Source organism: Electrophorus electricus, chromosome 8 (assembly GCF_041902795.1).
Source record: "Electrophorus electricus isolate QZ-2024a chromosome 8, ASM4190279v1, whole genome shotgun sequence".
In the NCBI taxonomy this organism is placed as follows: domain Eukaryota; kingdom Metazoa; phylum Chordata; class Actinopteri; order Gymnotiformes; family Gymnotidae; genus Electrophorus; species Electrophorus electricus.
In genome coordinates, this window is record NC_137504.1 from 22,188,119 (window position 1) to 22,201,964 (window position 13,846).

Genomic DNA, 13,846 nt, shown 5'->3' on the forward strand with positions numbered 1-13,846 from the left:
TCTGCTGGGCAGGCTTTATTTGGACCTCCATTTTGCAGAGCTATATATGGAGAAAATCAACAGAGTGCTTTAGTAAGGTCCTTCCACTGTCATACGGGAGAAAATAAAAATGAAACATCGCCCTCATGCCACACACAAAGATGAGTGCATCTGTGGCAAGGTAGATATATTACTAGCTAAATTATACACGCTGTGATACGTGGCTCAAAAGGTGTGTGTGCGGTGGGAGGCATTAGACAGAACCAGACGGAGGGAGGGGGATGGGAACAGTTTGTTCTTTTACTCATATCTGTTTAATGATCATCAGGTAGCAGCCAGTGGTTGCTCTGTCCCTTTTATTATATACTTCTGTCGATTCATGTGAGGGACAGAGGAACATGGCAGTGGTTGTCTCTGGCCAAGAATGGCACCATGCGGCATCTTTCATGTGGCAGGCGTGAGGCTGAGCAATATGCAAGTCAAATGAGCCCTGCCGACGGGTCCAGCACTGCCCAGTGCACAACACATGCATGATAAGCATATGCTCTTTAAAGGTTCTTCGACGAGGGGTAGGAGGTGGTCGTGGTGGGGGGGAGTTGAGGTTCTGCAGATGATTAATAATTTTATGTACAACCATTTCCAGTGAAATGCCAAGGAAATGCCATGGAAGAAAGGCATGTTGTAGCATCTAAGGGCTTTGATAAGTCTGAAAATGTTCAGGCTTTAAGGATCTGTATGCTTGAAACAAAACGCTCCTATGTACAGATTTTGTGTGCTGCCATTTAAGTATGAAGAACCCTCTGATCTTCTTACTGGCAACTTGAAATCGATAATTTTTTTTTTTTTTACTGGAGAAAGTTACATACATTTGCTTTAAGAAAGCCTTTCAAAGGTAATAGAAGCTTACTGGAACAGCTGAAACTGTAAAATCAATGCATTCTGAAGATAACATTTCCAAACTTGTTTAGAGACAAGTTTTGTCATTTCTTCTGTAGGGGTTAAGGCTTTAGATGGAGGACTCTGATCTCAGATCAGTGTCAGAGGCCAGCCCATTTCAAAGCTCCAGACTTTGATGAAAAGAATGTCCGGTTTGTGGTATCAACACAACTGGGCATTACATGGCCCCAAAAAACTAGGACATGGAGAAAAATCAGTTGAATAGTTATTGTCCAGGCTACAAGTACTATTTGATGAAGCATGTGCAGCCATTTCAGTTATCACAACAGAAGGTTTGTATTTGAAACTGCGAAGATGGAAAATCAGAAGCTTATAAACTCAGGAGACATTCAGACAAAGCACTTGATTCTTCCTGTCATGTTGGTGGATAAACTCTGAAACATCCATTATCCAGTTGCTTTGTTGTGTGCAATTATTCTGAACCCTTGTTTCCTGTCAAGATGAAACAGGTGGGGACCAGATAACGGGACTGACGACTACATGGCACAACCCCCACAAGAACACTGTTCTAGATCAAGTACGATGGCAGCAACTCACGTCAGAATTGTTTCCTGAATCTAATCTGACAGAAAGTGAAGAACGGAGGCGGCAGGGGGACTGCTAGCGTCACTGCTGCTAAATGTGTCTGGTAGTAGGGAGAACTAAGCTATCATTTATTTGTATAAAATAGATGCATGGATCCGAGTCTCCTATTATTAACCATTTATTTACTTATGATAGATAGAGGGGCTGTATCCATAAAATTAAGGTTATGGTCCTAGATGAACCAAATAGGTTTGATTCATAATGACCTTTAGGATAGCCAATTGCTCTCATAGGAAAATAATTTTAATGAGCAAAGTGACATACTATATAACACTAAAAGTCACTACGCTTTGCCATCCGAATACAGAAACACTGACTCACAGCTACACTGACTCTCTTTCTCTCCTTCTCTCTCTCTCTCTCTCTCTCTCATACATACAGGAGTGGACAAAGCAACCTGCTTGCTTGCTTTCATCCATCCATCCCTCAATTTATTAATTTTTTTACTCCGTTTAAAATTAAAAAGATAAGATCGCCTGTGGCTTTTTTATTGTTGTTTTTTTGGTCAGTTTCCTAATTAACAGGAACTGATCATAGACATGTCTATCTGGAGCAGCTGTGATAAAAGGGCTCCGGTCTCCAGAGTTCAGACGGCCCCTAATCCCTTGTACTAACCGTGACTTTCTCGCCATTTCGCTTCAGGGATTTTCTTCAATGGCTTTTGCCCACTACCAAGCAAACACAGAGGCCAATAAGGCTTCCGCTTCCACTAAAAGATAATAGACAAATCCTATTTAAACAACCATTAACACCGCAGCCATTCGCTCGTCTCTGACTGCATACTCGCGTTTAATTGTCACTAATTAACTTCGTCGACCACGGCACACCAGTCAGACGCTGACACACATCTCTCCTCTCTTCAAAACGACTGACTGGGAATGAAGCGGACCATGAGCGGGGCGATTGGCGGGAAGCAGAGGTCAAGCGAGGATAACGCGCAAGAGGCGGCGAGCGGCGCAGTGATGCTGGAGGTGTGACGCAGGTGTAACGCACGCAAACACTACAAAAAAAAATCGGGGAAAATCCTGCATACATATAAGCCATTTAATTCTCAGCATCAACATCAATTATATTACCTCAGGCAATGTCACATTGATAAATTATATAGCCTAGTCTGTTATTTAATATAATAGTTTGTTAACCGAGGCTCTCTCTAAATAGGCTAAATACAATATGTGAGCTGCGCAAAAAAATCTCCACAGGCTACGAAAAAAGTAGGCTAACGTTCTACAAGCCAAAAGCTACATAAGCTTAGTTAGGCAGTCATATTTGAAACATTAACATTTATCGCCTTCCTTTGTAGCTCAATAAGCAAGTCACGTTTGTGTCTAAGCAGCGGGTTGCGTCTTAACAAGTCAAGTGCAAGGTTCCTCACGCCTTGCGCGTACCTGTCAGGTGTTGTACCCGTACCAGCCACACGACCGCGAGCAGCCCGAATCCCCAGCAGCAGAAGCGTCGGAGCGGCCGTCGTCTCCTGCTCCGCATCACCGACTTCATCCCGTCCCGACGCAGAACGCCTCCAAGTCAGAACATATCTGCCACCACTAGCTCCAGATTCAACCCCGTGTGAAGGTCCGAGGTTGCTACTCAGACGGACTAAACTTTTGAGTCAATCTAGTGGCGCTCTTGGGCAGTTAGATGTATAACTACATCTCTTCTCCATTTAAATCGAAATGTTTGAAACTGTTTCGACGCATCGTCCGCACAGTAGGATCTGGACAGTGAACAGGCTAATGGTTCGGCGACAGCCGTTACCAAGGCACGATTCAACAAACGTGAGTTCAAAATTTACTCACATACCTCTTAGTCAATCCATCGGTGGGCAGTCAGAAACGACTCACTCTCTCTCTCTCTCTCTCTCTCTCTCTCTCTCTCTCTCTCCCCCCCTCCCTCCCTCCCTCACGCTCTCGCACAGCATAGTTTCTCCCATTTTCGCTCACATACACATGCACACATGCTCACCACTCCCACTCACGGGTCGGGTCGTGCCAGTGGTCGTGGTCTAACGCTATAAGCAACGAATAAGCAAAACCACTAGGGGGCGACAGTTTTTCTCATTCCCCTTAATACTTTCAACGTTGTTCTCCGACCAGTTCCCATAACTGCCATTTTTGAAGGTTCAGATCTAGCCCTCTGTAGCAGGGTAGTGGAGGAGTATAGACAGAGCTATGAACTATTTAAAACCCAGCTCAACATGAATTGGCATGTTAGTATGCGTGGAGTACTATGCTGTGTGACCACGTGTTGCTATTAGTTCTAGTAACAGCTTGTGAGAATTCATGAACCAAAAGAACCTTTGAAATGCAAGAGGAGCGAAAATAAAGGGCAGAGTAGGAAAGTGAACCCGATTCATTTGAATCACTGAGCATTCCGTACACCATCTCACTAAACATCACTAGAGTGTTTACTCTCTCACTCGCGCGCTCTCTCAGTCCTGTTTAGAGAACATGGCAGACTCAAGCCCCAAGACACGTTTCTGTGGACCTTCTCAAAGATGCCGCAGAGCCAAATAAAGACATAAGCCAGAGTCTTATTGTCGTTGGCCGTCCACAGGTGTCACATCCAAAACGATAAAGAGCTCGTCGGGGTGCACACTGTTTAGCAAAGCTCGCGCTCTGAGATAATCCAGCCGGCATGTTTGCACACTGATGATCCACTTGGCTGTGGATGGCTCTCCTGAAGGCTCAGATGCTCTGAAAATGAATTTCACTTGATGCAAAAAGCTCAGAAGAGGAAAGATATACAGCTATATTGAATGCATATAAGCCCTTATTCTCAGTCTTGCTCTCTCTCTCTCCATCTACTTAGGGTCTGCATGGGTGTGTGACTAGGCTCTTGTTCCTTTGCTTGTAAATGTTGGATGAATTGATGTTTTTTTTTTTGTGTAAAAGTAGCATTTCTAGTTTTAGTTCATGGGAAAACTAGCATTTCAGCAGTGTGTGTGTGTGTGTGTATGTTATTCCTGGTCTACTCCATCTATCTATGTCCCATTTTCATGTCATCAATTGTGTGTCTGCATGTGGTTGCAAGCAGTGACAGATGTTTTTGTTTAGGAGTTTGCCTCAAGGAGTTTACCGGAATGTGTGTGCTTGTGTGCACACCAAAACGTGTGTTTGTGTATGTGCGAGTTTATATTTGAGTGAGTACAAGCATTCTGTCATTTTGTACCTTCAAGTGCCAGAAAGAGTGTGCGGGTGTATGTGTGCATCTGTGAATGCATGCATGTGCGTGTGTTTTATATCTGTCAGCTTTGTTTAATAATCTTCACGTCATCAGTTCTGCTTGTGTATAATGCTGGTAAATACAGACTCCTGTCCACTCATATCTCTGTCACTTAAGACTACTACAACTCAGTACATGTGAATGAGCGGTGCTTAGAACAGCATTTCATCTCCAACAACCTTTTAATTCAGTGTTGTTCTATTAATTGGTTTAAATAAGTCATGCTCGGCAGAATGTGAGTGCTAAAATACCTAAGCGTATATCTTCACTTTCAAATAAAGCACCTCATCTGGACCACTGACTTCCAGAGCTTGATTTACAACCATGTTTTAGCGTGCATGCGTATATAAGAGGGTGTTGCCGTGCAAACAGTACTGTTGCGAAAGGTTCCTCGCAGTCTCAACACAACCATGGGACACAGCCTACTGCCTCTTTCAGCTGCAGGAATATGTCTGCCTCATAGAGTGCATCATGGAAAGTCATTATTTTAACCTTTGAAGCCGTCAGTGTGCGGAGAAAATAAGTGTCTAGGCTGGTCAAACAGAGGGTCTTAAACAGGTTATTTAAGTTTACCCATGCTGGTGTTTTAATGAACTTAGCTTTACCATAGCGCTCCTTATAGAACTATATCCTTGGCATTGTACAACCCATTGTCATTATGCACTTAAGTCTAAAAATAAGATAACTAAACCACAGTCTAATCCACTGAATAGCACAATATCTGAGGATGTGCTTAACAAACTCCAGAGTCCAGTCTGTGTGCTTTTATACAGATACATGTTCATTTTTTATTTTTATTGCCAGTATCCCTCCAGTTCACAGTTGAACAACACTCAGTCATTAGCCCATTCCACTCAACAAGGTTAAAGGAACACAGAGATAGCACAGATGACCCTTTACTTCCACATTGTGTGTGTTTCGACTCTTTTGTACATTCTCCGGCCTTTGGTCCTGGATACAAATCTGCACAGACCACAGGCCAATGTGCATAGAGTGTGGGTGTGTGAGTGAATGTGTGTTTGAGCATACAGACTTTGTGCATGTATGCGCTTCCCATATGTTTCTTTTGAAGCCATTTGTGATTGAAAGGTGCTAATTAATGGAGGAAGCCAGTAATTACAGCTCTTATAAATGAAAATTGCATTTCTACATTCTATGATAAAATGTGAGCATACTTCACCTTACTGTGTGGGTTACTGAACAAGGTCTTACAGGGTAAAATATAGTCATCAAACAGTAGAAAACACAGCTGAAGCAAACTGAAGCAATGAAATGTGAGTGCCGTTCTGATGCTAAAAAGGACTTTTGCTCGAGGTGTTTTCAACGCAGGGGCTAGATGACCAATGCGTTCATATTATGCGGTCCCATAGCTACACCAAAGCTCAATCACTATTCCTGAAGGTTCTGGGGACAAAGATGCACATGGTGGGATAGAGAGTGTGTCCCTTCGCCACAAGTCTAGGGAACATTATTAAGAGCACTGAGATTCCACAAAGATGGAAAATGCAATGTTGTGGGTGACAATGTTTGAGACCCTTAAAGTGCATAAAATGATTGCTTTTGTAACTGAAGAGCCATGGTTCACCAAAGACCATGTGACTTACATCATAAACAGAAATATTAACTTTGATAAAAGGCAAGGTGCCACCGTTTGAGAGGAAATGGGAGAATTGCCTGATGATTCTAAACAGGAAAGTATGGAAATCCACAAACCCATTTCTTACTGCAGATGCACTCTCACCCTTCACACTGTCCCATAGTCCCTTCATCCTAGTTTCCAGTTTTGTCAAGAAAGTCTAAGTTTCCCTGTTAAGGCATACCTTATGGCATACAAAACCTGGAGGGAAAAATCTATTTATAAGAACAGCTGATACTGTTATTAGTACTTAAAACCAAATACTGCCTTTGCATTGAGTAGTTATTAAGTTTTTTGTTTGAGCTCTTACAAAATAAAAAATTTAGAAATAAAAAATGATAACCTTATACCTGCCCAGTCAGTATTTCATGAATTAGCATCCCCTCCCCTTAGTTCAAAGACATCTAACAATAAAATCCACATTTGCAAGATTAATAAGTTATTACATATTTTTACATACATACACACATGAAGAAGAGAACTTGGAAGTTGCTTGGTGCATTCCCGAGCTTCACAACCCTTACATTCTGCAAAACTATGTGACACACAATAGAACAGGAAAGAGTTCTTTTACAATACCATTTGGCTAAATATATATCCCACAATGCATCACTTAGGACTGCTTGCATCAAACTTGCCTGAGCACACTTGTGTTCCTGCCTGTTGCAACATCTGATATTAAGCCTGGACTCCACATTTTACAGAAACAAACCTAAACTATTAAAGATATGCTATTAGAGTTGTAGAACTCTGCAAATGACTAACATTTGGCTGAGAATGCTGAGAATTCTGGAGTCTAGATTTGTTTTGGTGCAGCTGTGGAGTGCAGGTTTTAGGGGGACTATAACACTGAATTGTTTTGGCTGTACATCTTCACATAGACATCAAGTTATATTTTTATCTTCATATATGACAATCTGCTGGTACCAGCTTATCACAGTGACTCTAAAATAAAAATTAAGAGGATAAAACACTATGTACAACATACGGTATTATTGACCAGATTCTTGAACATTTTGATTGGCATCCTTTTGCATGTGTGTCTGAGCCTTAGTCAAGTTAGGTCAGGGTGCATATGTGTCTTGCAGTAGACGGTATGCACAGATGACAAGAAAAAAGTTCAATTATGTGGAGGAAAGACACCTCCACCCACAACTTTATATATATATATATATATATATATATATATATATATATATATATATATATATATATATATATATATATATATATATATAAACATTGAGATGTCACCATCAGTGGATCTGACGTGAGGTAAGTGGTGAGAATACTTTGATATATGAGCTTCAGAGATAAGAAGGAACGACAAATTTATACATGTGCAATGCCCCAGTAATAGTCAGTTCTGATGTGAGAAACGCACGTCACACACAAAAGGCTGGAGGAGGACTTGACCTCGTGGACCAGCAGTCACTTACTGAAACCTGCTTTGAGTGAAGCAAACATCATTCATCACCAAACTTATATGTCTTTAAATACAGCAACCCATCCAATGTTTATCCTCAAAAAAAAAAAAAAAAAAAAAAAACGGAAAAAGAAAGAAAGGAAAAAGAAAAAAGGCTCAGTTTTGTCATTAAATGCAGGAATCCAGTCTAGTTTAAGTCACATTACCCTTTACGGTTATACACCTGCAAGAAAGTGTGATGCAGTTGCCTTTATATCCAGCAGGTGGAGTCTTTTCCTCCCAGCCACAGAAAGTGTGTCCCAATATACAAGTAAAAAATTTGCTCTCCTGGAAATGTTTTTTTTTATATATATGTATTTACATCTTTTGTTTTCAAATAGCTTCCAGAAAAGCCTTCACATTATCTTACACACCAAGAAAAGGCCAGTGAATGTTTGTCCTTCATTTTGAGGCTTGCATAAAGTCCATTTGTTGTCAATGATACAGATGTAGGAGAAGGTACCCGGCTGGCTTGTCAATCCAGTCAGGTCATCCATGTCCATACATACTCATTTCTCATCACCTCTGCTTCCTTTTTAATATTTTCTGTAACTGAGAGGAGCACTGCAGGGCCCATCCGCCACTGTCCGTGCGTACGAGTCAGAAACGCCACAAAGCCCACAAAGCTCGGTGTGGGAGAGTTTGCATATATGGAAGGAGATATGGAAGAAGAGGAGAAGGAGAGAGAATACTGCAGAGAGGGTGTTTAACTCAACACCGCACCTGAAACCTGTCTAAATTAGCAGCTGCCAAAGTTCAGGAAGCTGATAGCAAATGAGCTCAGTCTTCTGTATTGATCCTGCAGTTCTGACCTTGCTGTTGTACCCATTTATTACTGCCACTGCTGCTCTGCCCCCGTTTCAGTGTAGAAGAGATAGAGAATTATCTATAGTCAGCCAGACAATTCAGCCCCCCCCCCCCCCCCCCCCCAAAGTGGCTGTAACTGACCAATCAAATACTGAATAGCAGAGTGCATTAGCATACTGTCCCAGTGGTTATGGACTAGCGGCTAACCTGTAGAACAAAACCGGAAGGAAATCTGTCCCAGCAGATCTGTTCAGCACCATAACAGTATGAATTTTATCTTGTAACGATGAACTGGAACATTAACAAAGTGTGTGAAGAATGAATGAGGGCACAGAACAAGCCTAAGTTGAGGTTTTAAATTAAATAATTACATTTTGGGGTAGGAATAATGTCTGTTCCAGTTGACTGGAAAATGTGTGTTTAGTGAAAACACAAGGCGATGGTGGCTGACAATAATATTATTCCATTGTCCCTTACTGTGTTTGTATCTACATGTGACCAGATGGCCATAATGTGGAAATCTGCTGGTTCTTGAAGAACTTTAAAGGCCTAACGGGATGGGAAATGGTCAAGTTTCTCAGGTATTTCCCTTGGTTGTGGGGAAGCCATGCAACCAAAGCTTAGCAAAGGCTTCTGAATTTCCATACAGCTGCACAATTGATTCCAGGCGGTAATGTAAATGTAATGAATGCTCTTATGTTCACTGGGTCTATATCAACACAGCTAGGCTTACTTTGCTGACTGGCACATTCAAGCATATACACCATATACCATATGGTATATCTACACTCTACAATCTAGTAGACTGGCTTTCCTTGTTACCCAAATACAGGCCTAACAGTCTTCAGATCTTAGAGCACATGCTACCGGACGTCTTCAAGCCTTCCAAGTGGCCTTTATATGCTCGGACTTGTTAAACATTGAATTCATTCTTGCAGTTTTTCACTAGCAGGGATCAAGCAACAAGCACGTTCAAAGGTTCAAGTCTATACTTCCGTTTCAAGTGTCCTGCTAACGTTTGTGTCATTCCTTAGTAGTCTCCCTAAGACTATGTACAGGGTCTGGGTCTGGACCCCTAACGCTGGCAGGACATGCTAACATTTGCGCTGATCCCCAGTGGTCCCTGCGCGTGGGCTGCGCTCTGCTAGCAGGGCTTGTTGACGTTGCACAGCAGCTCGGTGACCTTGATGAGGCGCGCCACGGTGCTCTGCGACTCCTCCTGCAGCCTCTGGTTGTTTTGCCTCAGACTCTGCACCTCTGCCTGCAGCACCGCCTTGTCCTCCTTCTCCTGCCGGGGGGAGCAGCACACACAACACAACTGACCATCAGGGGTGCCCCCTTGGGGCTCAGGGAGGGATTATGGCGGGGTACGTTGGAGGAGGAAGAGCTGTGTTAGGTGGTGGTTAGTTGGCTTAGAGGAGAATTAGGTCTCTATAGTGATTACATTTAGACAGACAGATGAATAATATTTTTAATGCAGATAGCTGAGTCCGAGTCATATTTTACCTTTAAAGTAATATTTTATAAAATGCATCTTTTCAGCGGTTTTGGACTGTGTTTATCAAAAGCCAGTAGCCTGTCTAGACATGCCAATTAAAAAAATGGGTTGATTTGAGTATTGCATTAGTGCTGTATTGCATTAGGAGCTATTTTACTTCAGGCTTTTTAACCCAGTCATGAACTAAAACCTGCTCACCTAACTGGACTACACAAAACACAGCTTCACCAAAATTCTAGAATCCTGCCACTTCCAGATTTGGGAATTCTAGAGCTCCAGGACTGCAGCTGGGCTTTAACTGAATGATGTACCATACATAGTACGACTGTCCATTTTTAGAGCTTGTTTTGTCTGGTTAATGCATGCTGACAAAGAACTGGACCACAGCTTGTTTCTACGAGCAGCTGTGTGGTATTCATTTGCAGTGCCCTGTTCTGCCGAGTTCATACGAAGATCAGATAGTTCAGTGGGAGACTGCACTGCACTGACACATGGACTCACAAACACCTACACACCAAACTACATTAGAAACAAACAAACGGCCAACCCCTCAACACATACACATACATACTGATAAAGACGCATGCTGAGAAACACAGAGGCTCAAACCAAGATGAAGTGTCAGAAGATGGATAGAAAAGTTGTCCAACGTTGACTCTCCAGCTCATTTACATACAGTTACATAAGTTATATGAATATTAATATTTAGAATGATTTCTGGTGAACAAACACTATCAGGATAAATAATAAGGGAGAAATGCAGTTTTAAGGTCTTTAGGATTAAGGAGTAGATAAACTAAGGTTATTTTGAGACAGGATAATTTAAGTAACATTCAAGGAATTTTCAAAATGAATGATACATATTCTTAGCATACACATGTCTAAAGTGCACCTCTCATTTCTAGTGCCAGTCATAATTCTTTCTGGGGCACCCAAAAACTGGGGGGGGGAAAAAAGATAAATATAAATAATACATCACTGACCTAATTAAAAAAATAAATATTAGAAAGCATAATTTTCTACCGTTTCGTGGTTCTCACGTTTTTCTTACCATCTCAGGATCATCATCAACAGGCGACAAAAGCTATTTCGTGCCCTTAACCAATTGTCCGGGTTCAGATTTAAAGTTTAATCCAGACCATTATCTGCTAAGGGCAGAAAATAACCAAAGCCACTGAAAGGAAGACAGAGGAAGAGACTGGAAGCTAACGCCAAAAACCGCCGCGACGGGTAACAGGACAGCGAGAGACCGACTGCACACGGCAGCTTGGTAAAGCTTTAACGAACTATATAACCGCAGCAACTCTACCATCGGTGTTGATGTTAAGAAACGAAGATGTTATTTCGCAGTTAGTCATAATGAATACATGAGGTGAGATGGAAGTGGCGCGTCGTGACGCACGTTAAGTGCAACACCGTCAGACGTACAGAAACAGTCAATGACAGCTACGGGGAGCATTCAGGAGGCGCTGCGTAGAGAAGTCGGTCTAAAAATAGATTACGTTTGTGAAGCCCAAAAGCACCAAGAAAAAAGCAATTTAATGCTTTAACAAACCAGAATAATTCATTATATTTAGACTCTGGTGTATGGATGCCTTTCAAAGCTGTCATTCTCTGTTAATTTACATCTATGCACATGTTGTACTTATGCTATAGGGGTAGGTTAGGTAGTATTATCATCAATCACATGAAAAGTCTAAATAAGTTATTTATAGTTTTATCTAAATTACTATATTCTGCTTTGAACAGTGGAGGACATGGCTTTATCATGCTATACTAGTCTATGGAAATGTAATAGTTGGCTCTTAAATCCTGTATAAAAAATCGAAATTTAAAAATCAAAAATTGCGAAGGAGCAAAGTGTGTTGAGTGTAGAAAGGGAGCAACTGAACAATTTAAGCAATTTCATTCATTTACTAACTTCTATGCAGTCTAGTCTAATGAAATAACTTGTAATAGGAAAACCAAGCTGGTAAAGCCAATCTGGCTGTGAATCAGTAATGTTCACTAAAGTCTGTTGGTTCCATTTAAGTGCGCTATGGGACATTATACAGTTAATCACGCTCACTATCCTACAGGCATAATCAGAGTCTTTCTAAAATACGAATGTGACAGCATTACTGGGACTACCGCTAGCATTGAACCCTTGTTGCTCGGTCAGAGTGCAGTCCATTCGAGATCACATGTCTTTCTATAGACTGATGATAACACTGGGTTAAAGATGCATGTGAAGGACAAAGGAGGAGGATTACAAAGGCACAGCAAAAGAAAACAAAACATCACTGCTTATGTAGTAAAGCCACAAGACTGTTGTGTTAGATCAGACCCTGTCTGGAGGATGTCACACATTTTCAGTTGAGAGAAGATGATTTGCACTCCACTCCCTAGAGTGCTTTTTGCTGGCTGTAAGAGGGGCTCTAAAAGTATTCCTGGAGAACTCCGGAATGACTGTGACCTCTGAGGTCAATTGAGTGTGAGGTATCGACTTCCTTATATGTGGAGGTGATGTCCAAGATCTGTGAGCCTCAAGACATGGTTTTTCCTTCTCTCTTATTGTCTTATTTTCCCTTATTCCCTTCTTCATTCTCCTCCAGAGAAAACAAGCTCTCCTCCACTCCCCTCTCTCCTCAGCAATGTATTTCTGGGCAATACCAATTGCAACAGGCAGATCACAGAATTAGATCAAAGAATTAATCTTATTTGTGCTTGGTTTAAGGAAAACATCAGTCTGGTTATAATCTTAAGATTTGGGGGATTTGAGAGATTGCTCATCCCAGTGTGGACTGATGACGTGGATTAATGACGTTCTTAAATTCACATGTCTCACACATCGTCTAACTGCATGTTAGGACACCTCCCCTGGGTCCTGCAGAAGCCCATTTTCGCTCTGACAGGTTGAGAATTGAAAATGTGTTATTGGTTTGGTTTTGGGTTGTTTTATTCGGTTTTGGCTCGACGGAGGAAAAATCTCATGCTGTACTTGCCTCGACTGCCATTGGTCGCTTAGTGTAGAGAGAGTGAGCATGGCTGCCCAATGTCCCTCCAGACATCTTCTCATCTCCTCTGTTCGCCCTGCCCAATGACAAGACAGGTTTCTTTTGCTTGTCCCGCCCTACCGCTACAATCCCTCTGTCTGATTGGCTCCGGGAAGTAGTGGTCAGGTTTGATTCTGGGGTGGCTGAGGGTGGGGGTTGGGTGGGGCAGTTAGATGGACACAGTGAGGGATGGGGATGGGATTTTTGTGGGGAGGGATGTCAAGGGTCAAGGGTCACTCTACGGGCAATATAGTGGGGGGAAGGGGTTCAGGGGCTCCACTGGAACTTGCAAGTGTAAGAGGAAGTACCTTCTGGAGGTCATCCTGTAGCCGTTTCAGCATGGCCTCCAACTGGGACACCTTCTCCTCCAGGTGACTGGGGGACTCACTGAGAGAGAGAGGGGGGGGGGGATGAAGGAGGAGGAGGAGAGAGAGAAACAATTTTATGTCAGCATTTCATATCGACTGAACTGTGCCTATGCATCAAACTTCGAGGCATAATACAGTGGAGGCCACTGAGTAAATCAATTAGAGGAAGACAGAGAGATAAAACAGACTGGCCCACTGGGAAAGGCGGAGAGAGATGGAGAGAGATGCTATCAGGCTGACTCGAGAGCCAGAGAATAGGAAGAGCATGAATGTTTGTGACCAAACGCAACATGC

General features: G+C 42.2%; 2 protein-coding genes across 9 annotated transcripts in view; both read right to left on the bottom strand.

The window, feature by feature from the left end:
* Positions 1 to 3,383, bottom strand: part of LOC113582104 (sodium/potassium/calcium exchanger 3) — a 31,133-nt gene extending 27,750 nt beyond the window's left edge. Inside the window, exon 1 of one of the 2 annotated variants that reach the window (XM_081720208.1) lies at positions 3,322 to 3,383. Coding sequence is in view for 1 of the 2 variants with exons in the window: in XM_027017701.3 (XP_026873502.2) it covers positions 2,910 to 3,018 (109 nt within the window). In the remaining variant the exon portion in view is untranslated. The other variant, XM_027017701.3, reaches the window with a different exon arrangement.
* Positions 3,384 to 5,503: 2,120 nt separating this feature from the next.
* The window catches only part of sipa1 (signal-induced proliferation-associated 1), a 47,264-nt gene continuing 38,921 nt past the window's right edge, over positions 5,504 to 13,846 (bottom strand). For 6 of the 7 annotated variants that reach the window (XM_081719081.1, XM_081719080.1, XM_081719082.1 and 3 more), the window contains 2 exons: positions 13,493 to 13,571; positions 5,504 to 9,939 (listed from right to left, as the gene is read on the bottom strand). In XM_081719081.1, the coding sequence (XP_081575207.1) occupies positions 9,796 to 9,939; positions 13,493 to 13,571 (223 nt within the window). In that variant the 3' untranslated portion in view covers positions 5,504 to 9,795. Of the gene's footprint in view, positions 9,940 to 13,133; positions 13,222 to 13,492; positions 13,572 to 13,846 lie in introns of all 7 variants that reach the window. The other variant, XR_004776181.2, reaches the window with a different exon arrangement.